Raw genomic sequence first — 13,252 nt, forward strand, 5'->3', positions numbered from 1 at the left:
TAAAAACGAGATAAAGATTAATTGATTTGAACCATAAAATCCAAAATATGGAAAAAGAGACATTGGTTATTCAGTCGAAGTGCTCAATCTCATGAAGTGTTACAGCATAAAAATTCTCTATAACTATTAAAAACATATGGACTAACGAAATTACTAGGAGCAAAACCTTTTACTCAAAAACATGATTTCAACTTTTCCAGCTCAAGGATTAGCAATTCTCCCAGCAACTTGGTCCAGGTCCCGCTGCCCATTTGATGTAATTCTCCTTCCACTGGTCCAACAAAAAAAGGTAAATTACTAGATAATTGTACACGATTCTCCTCATGCTCCCAAACATCATAGACAGTTGCTCGTATTGACAATTGTTGTCTCAACAAGGTAAACAAGAAATACTTTTTTAGTAGAAAAATAATTTGAAAGGCAGAAAAACACAACATCTAAGACATACCCCTTAGGATCAAGTTCAATTATGTTCATTTGTTGAAGTTGCTGAAGGATATGGCGAGCAATAGATCCACTGCTCTTGCAGAAATGAGGTGGACGACTCCCATTTCTCTTGCGTCCACCATATATTTTCCGGAAGCCTCCAACTCCAATTCCCTGCCTCAAGTAGATTTTCCTGGCTATCGAAGCTGCAACATAAAACAGGAAATTGACCTAACAAGCTCAATAATAAAAAGCATTTTATAAAGCCAGTTTTAGAGAAAGCTAGCACCTGCCCGGATGTAGTACCAATCAGGATCATATGGAGCAAGTTCCTTCAACTTTCCAGTCTTCACAATGTCAGTCCAGTGAGGAAGCTCAATCTACCAGTTATAGTGATAAAAACAAAATAAGATACCAAGATCAAGAACCAGGCACCACAGAGAAAAGATCATTACCACAACTGGTCCATCAGTAAGATGGAACCAATATCATCTACTACAAAGAAACAACCTCTCAGGAAACAAATTCTACCAGAGCCATTACTGACTTAGTTATCAGATATTTATGGTTCTTGATTAGCAGTTTCAGATGAATGATCCACAAAAAAGAAATATTTTGAACACAGCACTCTTTCCACAACACATAACATGCTCACAGACCTAAATTGTCAAAGATACGTTCCCATACAGATATATTGAAATTATATATCATAACATAACTAAGATAGATCATCAGAAAAATCCACAGCCTTACAGTAAAAAACAAGGAAAAACTAAACAGTTAGAACCACAAGCAATTGAGTAGTAGAGAAACAAATTTACTAGGAATAGACCAGTTCTTCTAAAGTATCCAATACCATTTTCAAAGAAAGAATATTGAGAGAGAGAGCACAATAACTGCCAAGCCCCAAAAATAAATATAATAAAAAAGCAGCAATAAAAAAAGAATATAAAACAAATCAATCCCGAGTAAATAAAAAATGTAATTACAAGCTTGAATGACCAGCCATTAGCAAAAAAATTGAAGGAAAAATCCCTGTCAGGCAGAATGGTATCAGGGCATATCAGTGATAAAAAAAAAAAACTAAACCCTATCAAATTAACCCAAATGCTACAGAAATCCAAAAGTAAAAAATAACAAAAAAATAAACACATTGATCTGGAGATTACGATTTTCTCGTCTGGATGTCATATCCAGATATAAACAGTCATGTGAAAATGACTCGGATGAAGAACCCACGTTTGCAATGAAGTTTCAGGCAATTGCATAGTTATGGTGACACTTTGGCAGTAAGAATAACCACAAGCGACTTAAGATGCCAATCCCCAACGGCATTAATCAGCCCAACAATGCTCTTTCGTCAATCTCACATTTAGAATAGAGTATAGGAAATTGCAATGATAAAAAAGAAACAGGTAAACTTGGGCATCTAAAGCCTCAGTAAGAAAATAACACATTTCGATTATATCTAGCATAAGCAGGTAAGAAGAACGAAACTTTAATTCTATGTGAGGTTAACAACAACAACAAACCATTTGCTCCAAAGATAAAAAAAAAATACGCATAAAAAAATAATTGAGATTGACATGAAAATACCCAGATCACAATAACCGGAAACCAGAGTACACTTGAAACAACTTCCCAAAGATGTGCGGCTTCAGAAACTAAATCAGATGTACAGACTTTAAAAACTTTATTGAACCTCCCGGTCCCTCTGACCCAGTTCAGATCACATACCCTAATTTTCATATCATACTGCAGACCCATGTAATTCCACCATCAACATAAAGCACTACGATAGAACTAAAAGGTCCACAGAAACAGCAAAAGCGAAACAAAGTCTACCCCTTCCAGAAGCATGCAATAGACAGGAGAAAAACAAAGCTGAAAGATTATAGTGTAATGAGACAAAAAAAAAACTTCAGGCACCTAGAAAGCACATTCAAAATGCAAGAGAAAACTAAAGCAGGAGATGAATGCTACCTTGCCGGAACGTTTAAGATGAGCCGAGTAGGCCTTGACGAAATCGTGAGGCGACACGTCCTTGACTATTCTCGCCGTCTCCATAGCTGGCAGCAGTGGAACTTCACCAAGGCTCAACGAGGCAGGAGTGGCGTTGGCGTTTCAGTCTAGGGTTTTTTCTGCACGAACAGAACGGCAATATATATAGCTTTAAATCTCGAGTAGCCCTACCCGTTAATTTCACAGTGGAGGGAACCGGATGGAAAAGAAAAATAAAAAAGTAAAAATAAGAATTTAACCATTATTATTCTAAAACATAGTTAGTGTAAATGAGAATTCGATCACTATTTTATTTTTATTAATTATTTTTAAAAATAATAACGACCAAAATTTTAATTTTTTTTTCTTTTCTAGGGTTCAACTTAACTAGATATTGGGTACCCTAAACCCTCAATGTTTCGGTACTTGGGTACCAATACTCTTGCTCTGGGTCCTATAAAATAGTGGGAGGAGACCTGCCCAAATACAATACGGGATAGGGTTCCCCCTCATCCAATGTGTAAATATTTTTATTAATGAAAAATATTTATTTAAGAAATAAGGATGAGATTACACCAACCAATCGTTGGTTTTTGCAACTGAAGTGGTTGATTAATAAACTTTTCTTGGTTAAATTGGTTTTGGTTGTAACCATTTTGACCTAAACTTATGATTATAAGACCTTGATTGAAGCAGGCCATGATAGGGATACAACCAAGGATTAAAATACAAAGATATGGGTAGTTTTTACACTTCAATTATCACCAACTATGCCAAATCAAGTGGATAGTAAATAGTAACATCATCCTTTTGCTTCTTCTTCGGTATTGCTCTTTTGACCTTACATTTGAACGTGATAGATCATATCTAATTGATCATATAGTAGATTGAGGTTTCACTAGAAATCATCGGATTGGATTTGGAATGTGGTATCTTATTCGAATCTAATTTGTTTACAACCCTAAAAACAAGGCACTTAGTCTAGTTGGACCCGATTCAACCAATCAATGTTGTTCAAGTTTGATAACTAGGTTTGACATGGAAGTGGTGGTGTTGAAGTATGCTCAAAGCTTTTTCTAGATGGTACAAATGCTCCTTAGAAGTCTTGCTATAAATCAATATGTCATAAAAATACTAACACAAACTTTGACAAAAAGATACAAAATACATCATGCATCAAGGTTTGAAAAGAAGTTGGTACATCTGTTAACCAAAGGGCATTACCAAAAACTCAATGTCCTTCTTGGGCCTAAAAGACGGTTTTTTCGATGTCACGATCAACTTCTTGGATTTGATGATAACCAGAGCAAAAATCTAGTTTTGAAAAAAAAGTGTGCACCACTTACTTCATCAAGCAATTCATCAATGACTAGGATTAGGTATTTATCTTTTACGACGTTGTTAAGAGCAAAGTAGTCCATACAAAACTCCACAATCCATTTTTCTTTTTTACCAAAATCATAAGGGAGGAGTAAGAAGTGTTACTTTGTCTGATGATGCCTTCTTGAAGCATTTCTTTAACCATTCTTTTGATTTCACTTTTCTGAACATGTAGGTAGCGGTAGGGTCGTTTGCTCGTACGAGGGTGGTGGTTTAGAGCCACATTGGTGGTAGACCATTTGATTCAGAGAAAAAAACTTGAAAGGTAGTAAACATATATTATAATGGAGGAAGTTTAGGTTCACTTTGCGATATTGTTGGCTTGACCATTTGGAATAGGATGGTCTAATATTGGGAATATGCCAATTTCGTAGGGATTTTAGCCAAAACCAAGTCATGCTAACATACTATTATGCTCTTCCATTTAATTCGAGCATCTTCAATTGAGATTTTCATGGTCATGTGTTTGAAATCTTAAATAACTTTTTCCATGTGTGTAACCATTATATTCCTAGCACCAACTCCATTCCTTTTATCGAAAGGATAAAGAAATCCTCATGAATGCGAGATCCTTAACCTCAATTGATACATTCATCACTTTAGATGAAGATTAGATTTTGGTACCTTTTCTCACCACACTGAAATTTGATAAAGAGGAAGTCGAAGGTGTTTTAAAAATTTTCACATCAAATTATGAGTGTTTTAACTATCAACCAAGATGCGCACCTTATGGCCTTTGATTCACCGAAAAGTTGCATGGCTCAAGATTATAGAACCCCGGATAGGGCATGGAGGATACTTCGAAATTTGATATATCTTCTTCCATGATCTCAAAGTGAGGATTTGGGTCATCTTTTTTATCCTCAAGTAAGTACAACTGAAATCTTTTGCATCTGTAATCTGGAGTGAGTTTTTCATCACAATTGATACATAGGCTCTTACTTCTCTCTTTATCCATTTCTTCAAGGGAGAGCATCTTGAATGGCCTTCGAATTTGACCCTCCCAAAAAAAATGTTCTTTTGAGCATGATAATTTTTGGTTTGAATAGATTGGGGGAGGTCCCCTAGGTCTAAATCATAGGAAGGACAATTTTTATTCTTATATGCAGTTTGGTAAATTGCTTCAATAAGAGTTCTAGGATGGAATACCCTTACCTTAACTATTTTTTGTTTAAGGCCTCTAATGAAGATACCAACTTGAATATGTTTCGACTAATAGACTTGGTTGATTATGTTGAACTCCGCTAAAAATCAAAATCTTGATATTGGGTTGACCCAAATCGTATGCATAAAGCTTGTACAAACTTGTGCCGCATCTCCTTCTAGATGGAAGGAAGCTAAAAATATTTATTGGTTTTCATCGATTTGTTGAAAAACAAATAACTGTTCAACCTTATAAGCCCAATATGTTGGGTCATCTTCAACTTTATATTTTGGAAAATCTATTTAAGCCATGTGGGCTTGTACGAATCCTCTTCTTGCATTCATGGTTTCATACGGGAGGGACGTGTTTTTGGAGGAGCCGAGACCAAGGCAAGATAGAATTGGATAATTAGTTTAATTGATTTATTCTTCAACCAGTACCCCTATTTATACTTTTTTCATTAAATTTTTAAGAACTCCTCAATCAAATAATCTCCCTAATTACATCAATAGGGAAGATAACAAAATCAAAAGTAAAAAAATCTAGGAAACATCTAAATCGATTACAATCTTATCTCTAGAGATTTTTAAGAGAGGAAAGTAGAAATTCAAGAAATCCATTAAAAAAAGGAAGGTAAAACTCTCATTTCTACCATTGACTTTTGGTCTTATTTCTATTTTGACCTTGAGTGCCATTTTCCATTTTTGCCCTTGACTTCCTACACCTACATCCATATGCATGGGTCCACATATATGTCACATTTTCTCTTGCTTTTCCTTCTTCCTTGCTGCTTTTGGATTAACAAACACCCTTCTTGCTCCCTAGTTATGAACTTAAGGTACTTTTTTATGAGTATCACTAAAATGTTAAGAGATTAATTTCTTCTAAGAATCTAGGGATCAAGTAATAAAATGTTGATATAACATAGTAATTAGCATTATTATAGTTTTAAAGTGATCAATGCCTTTCATGAAACTTGTAAAGAGTGTAAATATCACTATAGGCGATCTTTTACTTGACAACGAGATTGTATGTTAACAACTCTCGATTCCTTAAAATCTATCTAATTTATTCATTTACTCCTGATAAATATTAAATTACTTTATCTAATTTATTCATTTACTCCTGATAAATATTAAATTACTTTCATTTACTTAGTTTCACATATTTTTTTCTTCTCTCACTCCGTCCCTGATACATGTGAGGGGGCTAATACACTAAAAGGGATCTCACTCTCTCTTTCTCTCTCTCTCTCCCCCTCCCTCACTAAAAGAAGAAGTTCAAGAAGGAAGATGAACATTTCTATAATAGATATAAACTGGAAATGAAGGTTCTTCCCTTCTCCCAACCTACCTAGCCTTGGTGAAAACAAATGGGGGAGAAAAAAAGCATGGATTTGCACAAGGTTCACAAATTGATATTTTAAAACTAAAACTTAAGACTATTTTTGTGTTCCATTTTACATAAAAATGAACATGAAAGTAGGGGATGAGAGTTATTTACCATTTCTCAAGAGTGTAATTAAATGGTAAAGAAAGTAGATAAAAAAAGTAAAGGTAAATATGTAGGCTTAATTAAGGAAATTTACTGGATCTTGTGATTTTTTTTAATGTTGATTATACACATGAAGACACAATTACCCTTTACCCTAAGTGAGACTTGAACTTAAAACCTCAATAGTCACAATGCAATATAGAAAAATTGTGCTTAATCACTTTCACTTTCACTTTCACTTTCAGATGCAGAATGCACTAACATGCCTATTAATATCAGATTTCGTTTTTTTCTTCTTTGTTCTTCGGAATTCCAATACCTGATAAAGTCATCCACATTGCACTTGGGCCCGCGTAAGTTTACGCTTGGTGTGTATTGCGCACCCGCTTCTCCCTTCACTGCGGAGTTTTTTCAGCTCATCTGTGATCTCGTAAGGTAAAGCTTTAAGCTTCGGCTTTTCCCAAACCCTAAGCATTTGAAATCGATCCGCGAGTCTAACAATGGGGATGAAGCATCTCCTCAACGCTGCCCGCAGATCCCCAAAACCCTCCTCTCTTCTTCAAAGCTTTCGATGGGTTTCCAATGCTCCGGCCGTCGCCCCTTCGTCGGACGTCTCTCCTCCGATCACCCCAGTCATGAGCTACGACCTGCTTGCTGAAGCTGTGAAGGCTAAGCTCAAGTGCCTCGACAGCCCTGATTCTCGCTTCCTGCAGCATGCATCTCCTTACCCAAAACTCACGGATCACACCCCGATCCTTGCTGCACCCCAGACACGGGTCACAACTCTCCCCAACGGCCTCCGGATCGCCACCGAGTCCACTCTTGCCTCTCGCACAGCCACCGTCGGGGTGTGGATCGACGCTGGCAGTCGGTTCGAGACCGATGAAACCAACGGGACTGCCCACTTTCTCGAACACATGATTTTCAAGGGGACAGAGAAAAGGTCTGTTAAGGTTTTGGAGGAAGAGATTGAGAATATGGGAGGGCATCTGAACGCGTATACGTCGAGGGAGCAGACGACGTATTACGCCAAAGTGTTGGACAAGGATGTGAACCAGGCGTTGGACGTTTTGGCAGATATTTTGCAGAATTCGCTCTTTAACGAGGATCGGATTAACCGGGAGAGGGATGTGATACTGAGGGAAATGGAAGAGGTAATTGGCTTTTTTATTTTACAAATTCTGGCGTTGGTTGGGACCTGGAATTCAGAACTAGGCATGCTAGCTTCAACATTTATTTATAGTTCGGATGTTTATTTCATTGGCAACTTTATCCTTCGTAGATGTTGGATCGGGCCTGTGGCTCAATAGCCCCTGTGGGGTGGGGTGGGGGGTTGTTCTTCCGTGGGTTCTTGGGTGCAACTCTCGCGAGGGTTTAAGGTGTAGTACCCTCTGTCTGTAACCTCCATTCAAAATATTGGATTGAATCTCATTGCAAATAAGGAGAAAGAGGGGATTCATATATTAGAGGTTCATGCGTAATTGACTTCAAATGTTCTCTGCAACTGAGGTTGTTCTTAAGTTCCTTAGCAGTTTGAAATGTACATTCAACAAAAAAGTTAAATTCTTTTAGTCAAGTCATGGGTTGTAGTTTATGATTGAGGAAGCTGTATGGCTTTCTTTAGCTTATGTTTTGGTGACTATTTTACAAATTGGCTTACATTTTCTCGAACTTGATTAGATGTGTTTAATTCTCTTAATTCATAAAAATTTTCTACTTTATGTTTTTAATTTATATTACTTTAAATCTGTATTGTGAAATTTTATGACTTTAAGCCTTTTTAATTTCTGTAACTGGTGCTACTCTGCAAGTCTCTTGATATCTTTGGTGAGATCCTGTTAATCTAATTATTATTGGAAGCTTTAGTTGGTGTTCATCCAATTATCTTATGTAAAGCCTTCATATGGTCATTTTTGGCTTTATGCTTCTTTAATTGCTGTAAACGGTGGTCCTCTGTAAGTCTCTTGATAGCTTCGGTTACATCCTGTTAAACTAATTTTTATTGGAAGCTTTAGTATGGCATTCGTCCAATTAACTTATTGAAAGACTTGTATGGTTCTTTTGTCATTTCTATTTTGTAGGTGGAGGGCCAGGCTGAAGAAGTTATCTTTGACCATTTGCATGCAACTGCATTCCAGTACACTCCTCTGGGCAGAACTATACTCGGACCGGCTCAGAATATCAAGACAATCACCAAAAGCCATCTCCAAAACTACATTCAAACTCATTACTCTGGTCCCCGAATGGTATGACTTTTTTTTTTGTGCTTTACTTGAATTTGCGATGACTTCAAGCCCAGTATTGTGCATAGGCTGAATCATTACTTTACTTCATCAGTAATGGTATGGCTTTTTCTTCTTTTGCTTTACTTGAATTAGCGATGACTTCAAGCTCAGTATTGTGCATAGGCCGAATCATTACTTTACTTCATCAGTACTATTAGCTATACTGTTTGGTTTAGACGATGTATCAGACAAAGTTTTGGACGGTGAACTGGTTAAGTATTTCTTATAAATGATTTGTTTTAGGTAATCACTGCTTCTGGTGCGGTTAAGCACGAGGATATAGTTGAGCAAGTAAAGAAGTTATTCACTAAGCTATCATCAAATTCTACAACAGCTTCTGAGTTGGTTGCTAAGGAGCCTGCCGCTTTTACTGGTTCAGAGGTGTGACACTTATTATGGTGTTCATAGTATCTCCTTGATTTTGTACCCGAATCATGTTTGTTTACCTTTTTTTATGACAAGTTCAGGTTCGGATAATAGATGATGACGTACCACTTGCACAATTTGCCGTTGCATTTGAAGGAGCATCTTGGACGGACCCAGATTCAATTGCATTAATGGTGATGCAGTCCATGCTGGGCTCTTGGAACAAGAATGCTGGTGGGGGGAAGCACATGGGGTGAGTCCTTGTCACTCTGATGCTTCCCATAGAATGACATTGACTATCTGTTAATTTTTCAACAGGTCTGAACTTGTACAGAGGATCAGCATTAATGAAATAGCTGAGAGCATGATGGCATTTAACACCAACTATAAGGACACTGGTCTCTTTGGTGTCTATGCAATTGCCAAGGTTAGATCGACTTCCTTGTTATGTTTATTTTTGCTTGTTGTATTGTGGCTTTTTAAGTCTGGAATTATTTGTTAGTGGCTGAATGTTTAGGTCCAAATGAGCTTTATCTCACTACTATTAAATATTCGACATGATCGCGCATAGTGGCTTTTAATGTCAACTTTAGAAGCACTGGTCTCTTTGATGTTTAGGCAATTTCCAAGGTTAGATGCACTTCCTGGTTACCTATATGGCTGCTTGTTGTATTGTGGAATTTTTAAGTCTGGAACTACTTGGTAGTGGTTGAATGTTTAGGTCCAAATGGATCCTTCTCTCTAACTTTAACTCTAATATTAAATATTCAACATAATTATTCCTCACTCCTTTTCTCGTGCTGTTCTGTAGTGAATGTATTGCTGATATTCTTCTGTCGCTCTAGTTCTTAGTTTTGTGATAGATTTACTATCCAATTTCTTGAAATCATCATTATTTTGTAAAGTGTTACAAACTTGAGTTCTATCTTGCCAAAACATGCTTAATGCGCAAGTACTCAGAGCCAGTATACATGCCAATTTGTGAACTGATGGTTATACTTGCTTAAAGTACTTTGCTTTGTACTGGACATCAACACTGGATAAGCTTTCTTCTAATATGTCTAATTCTGCTACTTAGAAAGGGTTCAAACAGTCTTTCAGTTCTACGCATACACTAACTTTGGTATGTCTTGGATGGTCTTGAACATATTTGGGTTATTTGACCCTTAACTGAGCAGAGTAACTATGTTGATAGAGTTGAGGGAGAGGGAGAGGCGGAGGGAAGGTTTCTAATTCAAGGGTCTTTTAGTTGCACCATACACCAACTTTTGTTTTGATAAAAACCATACACTAACTTTGGTATGTCATATAGTTCAGATAGAGAGCAATGTAGACTTCTTTTCCAATGCCAAGATCTTTCTCTAGCATCTAATACACTCTGCTATTGTCGGATATGATGCATGTTCAACTTGAATGATCCAGCCTAGATCTTAAATAAAAAATGCTGTTATGATGTCCTTGTGGCGACTGAAGCATGTATTAGAAAATTCGTTTTAATTTTGGACAACTTCCATAAGCTACTGCAAAGCTATAGGGATTGCCATACACCAAATTAGAAAATTCTAATTTGTAGATATATCTTTGTAATTATGCTTAGGAGCTCCATATAAGTATAATGCTTGATATGCATGTTGAAACTTGGGTTTTGGGGTTTTGAACTTCCAGTTCTTGAGCTCTTCATACTCTTTCAGTTTGTAGAGACGTCTGAGATTTAATAGTTATATTTCGACATGAATCTAGGTTCGGCCTTGGATTTTACAAATGTGGTCCATCTAGCTGTTTAATTGATTATAAACTTGCCTATTTCTTATTATCATCAACTGTTTCATATTATCTTAATTTCACTTTCCATTCAAGTAATCTAACTTTCCCTTTTAATTTTTCTTATTTAAATGGTCAGCCGAGTTGCTTGGATGATTTGTCATATGCCATTATGTATGAAATAAGCAAGTTATCATACAGAGTTTCAGAAGACGATGTTACTCGTGCTCGCAATCAGGTGAGCTTGTTGATTAGTTGGGTTTAACATTTATGTCGTTTTTGCTAGTTAATCCAAGAGGATTGTGCTTGCATTAGGCATGCCTGTTCAAAAATCTTGAGCTGAGCCCTAATAATAGTTTGAGTTCTATTTAAAAAGAAAAAAAATACTCCTATGAGTATGATTTTTAAGATAAAAAGGCTTGCTACCGTGGGTCTTGTTAAGAGTGTCCAGTGTTTAATGAGTAGGTTCACATTAAAAAGGTAGAACTGTCTTACATCTCATTTTTGTGGTCCCATGCCTGGTATGTTGGTCTATATTATGTGGTTCACTACTAGAGTGGAGGAAATGTTGAGTTTAAAAAAAACAGAAGGTAGGTGAGAGTATAAAAGTAAGACCATCTGATGATAGGCCTCAGCTAAAAATAGATAGGTCATTCCTTTGGTGCAGGACCATACTTAATGTGAGCTCTATAAAGTGTATACTGCATCAATGGATAGGTTGACGTTGAAGTGATCCTTCCTGACTAGAACTTGATGGACTTGTGTTTGGGAAAAAAAGGACATGGACTTCAGTCCGCAAGCTAGGTGGTCCCTTTTTTAAATTTAGCCATTTTAAATAACTTAAAACTTTGTTTGTTTTATTTTCTGCTCATTTTAATCCTTTGTGCCCATAATTGATGCATAGATGTTTCTAATTATTTAAGTTTTCAAAGGTAAATTGAAGATAAATGATATTATTGGGAATACAGTGAAGTAAATAGCATTCTGGTAATTAACATGACAGAAGAAGGGAGCATATTTGGCTGAACTTGAGTCCAGCTTCTTTTCCATCTTTACATGTAAATTGTGGGACCTGCGAGTGAACTATTAGTTTAATGTGATAAGTGTGATCAATGCCGAGCCCCAATCAGGGGACGAGAGGTATCATTTGAAACTGTTTAAAATGTACAAGGTATATATACTCTAGCTGAAAGAAAAGCCTTCTCTTTGAAAGTGCTTCATTTTGTAGCTTCACTAAGATATGCTTTTCTTCTCTGCTCTCTTAAAAAAGAATCCTAGCCAAGTAGAATATAAATGCATAAGTAGTTCTTTGACCGAAAGAGTAGAGCAGATGGACTTCCCAAGTAGACACTGCATTATGAGTTGATGCCTAACAATGTTAGGTTTCTAGATATTTTTGCCAAGCAGATTCCTAGAACTCCTATTTGTCTTTTTATTGCTTGGATTGAGCATAAAGTGGGGTTAAGAGGGGGGTATTCATTTGTTTGTTATAATGTATTTTTATGCCTTGCATGTTTTAAGAGCTCGTTACTTCTGATATAGATATGTCTTATGCATTTCTCTGTAATGTTCTTGATTTTTTGTTGTGTGATTGCTGACTAACATGTCTTTTGGACAGCTTAAATCTTCTTTGCTGCTACACATTGATGGAACTAGTCCTGTAGCTGAAGATATTGGTCGTCAGGTAAATTTGTTCCATGTTGGTTGAGTTGGGGTGCAATCCACTATTCAGAATTGAAAATTTCTCAGTTTCTGATTAAATTCTGCCCTGCCCTTTAATAGCTACTTACATATGGCCGAAGGATTCCATTCGCTGAACTCTTTGCAAGAATAGATGCAGTTGATGCTAGTACTGTGAAACGTGTTGCGAATAGGTTTATCTTTGACCAGGTATGGACAAAAGATACCTCTACCTACAACAGTAGCTGCTTTGTCCAGCAAAAATTCTTAAACTAGTTAGACATCGCACTAAGGCTAGCTGGTGACTTTAATCATGCTTAAGTATCTGTTGAATAGCGTGAATCTGCAGCAGAGGGGAATCATGTTTTAGTCGGTTATATTCTTTTGCAAATCTAAGTTTCCTTATGTTTTACTGAATCTGCAGGATATTGCAATTGCGGCAATGGGACCAATCCAAAGTCTACCTGACTACAACTGGTTCAGGCGTCGGACGTACTGGAACCGTTATTAGGTTTCTTTTGTTTACCTGCTTTCAACTGTTTCCATTATTATTTATGGGAAAGTAGCACTCGCCCGTTCCTGTGGTCGCTGTTAATTTTTGTTCATTTTTGGTCTGTAACATCCTGATTTTACCCAACCCAAAATAATCAGCATCCAATGACATGAAAAGGTTACTGTAAATGTGAAGCAGTTCCATCAGATGGACATTTGTGTA

General features: G+C 36.7%; 2 protein-coding genes across 2 annotated transcripts; one reads left to right on the forward strand and one right to left on the reverse strand.

Moving 5' to 3' along the window:
* Positions 1 to 2,576, reverse strand: LOC137953252 (small ribosomal subunit protein eS19z-like). The gene is made up of 4 exons (XM_068800561.1): positions 2,410 to 2,576; positions 716 to 806; positions 449 to 632; positions 1 to 271 (listed from the first exon to the last, which is right to left on the reverse strand). The coding sequence occupies exons 1-4, from the start codon at positions 2,491 to 2,493 to the stop codon at positions 202 to 204; spliced, it is 429 nt and encodes a 142-aa protein (XP_068656662.1). The 5' UTR covers positions 2,494 to 2,576; the 3' UTR covers positions 1 to 201.
* A 4,254-nt stretch (positions 2,577 to 6,830) lies between these two features.
* LOC137953349 (probable mitochondrial-processing peptidase subunit beta, mitochondrial) lies at positions 6,831 to 13,252 on the forward strand. Its single transcript, XM_068800713.1, has 9 exons — positions 6,831 to 7,599; positions 8,527 to 8,691; positions 8,974 to 9,111; positions 9,198 to 9,349; positions 9,415 to 9,523; positions 10,997 to 11,095; positions 12,476 to 12,541; positions 12,640 to 12,747; positions 12,962 to 13,252. Exons 1-9 carry the CDS (start codon positions 6,946 to 6,948, stop codon positions 13,046 to 13,048), a joined length of 1,578 nt encoding a protein of 525 aa, XP_068656814.1. The 5' UTR covers positions 6,831 to 6,945; the 3' UTR covers positions 13,049 to 13,252.

Source organism: Aristolochia californica, unplaced genomic scaffold (genome assembly GCF_029961685.1).
Source record: "Aristolochia californica isolate CCGP_79_NKW_82.1479 unplaced genomic scaffold, dmAriCali1.0.hap1 SCAF_16, whole genome shotgun sequence".
NCBI lineage: Eukaryota > Viridiplantae > Streptophyta > Magnoliopsida > Piperales > Aristolochiaceae > Aristolochia > Aristolochia californica.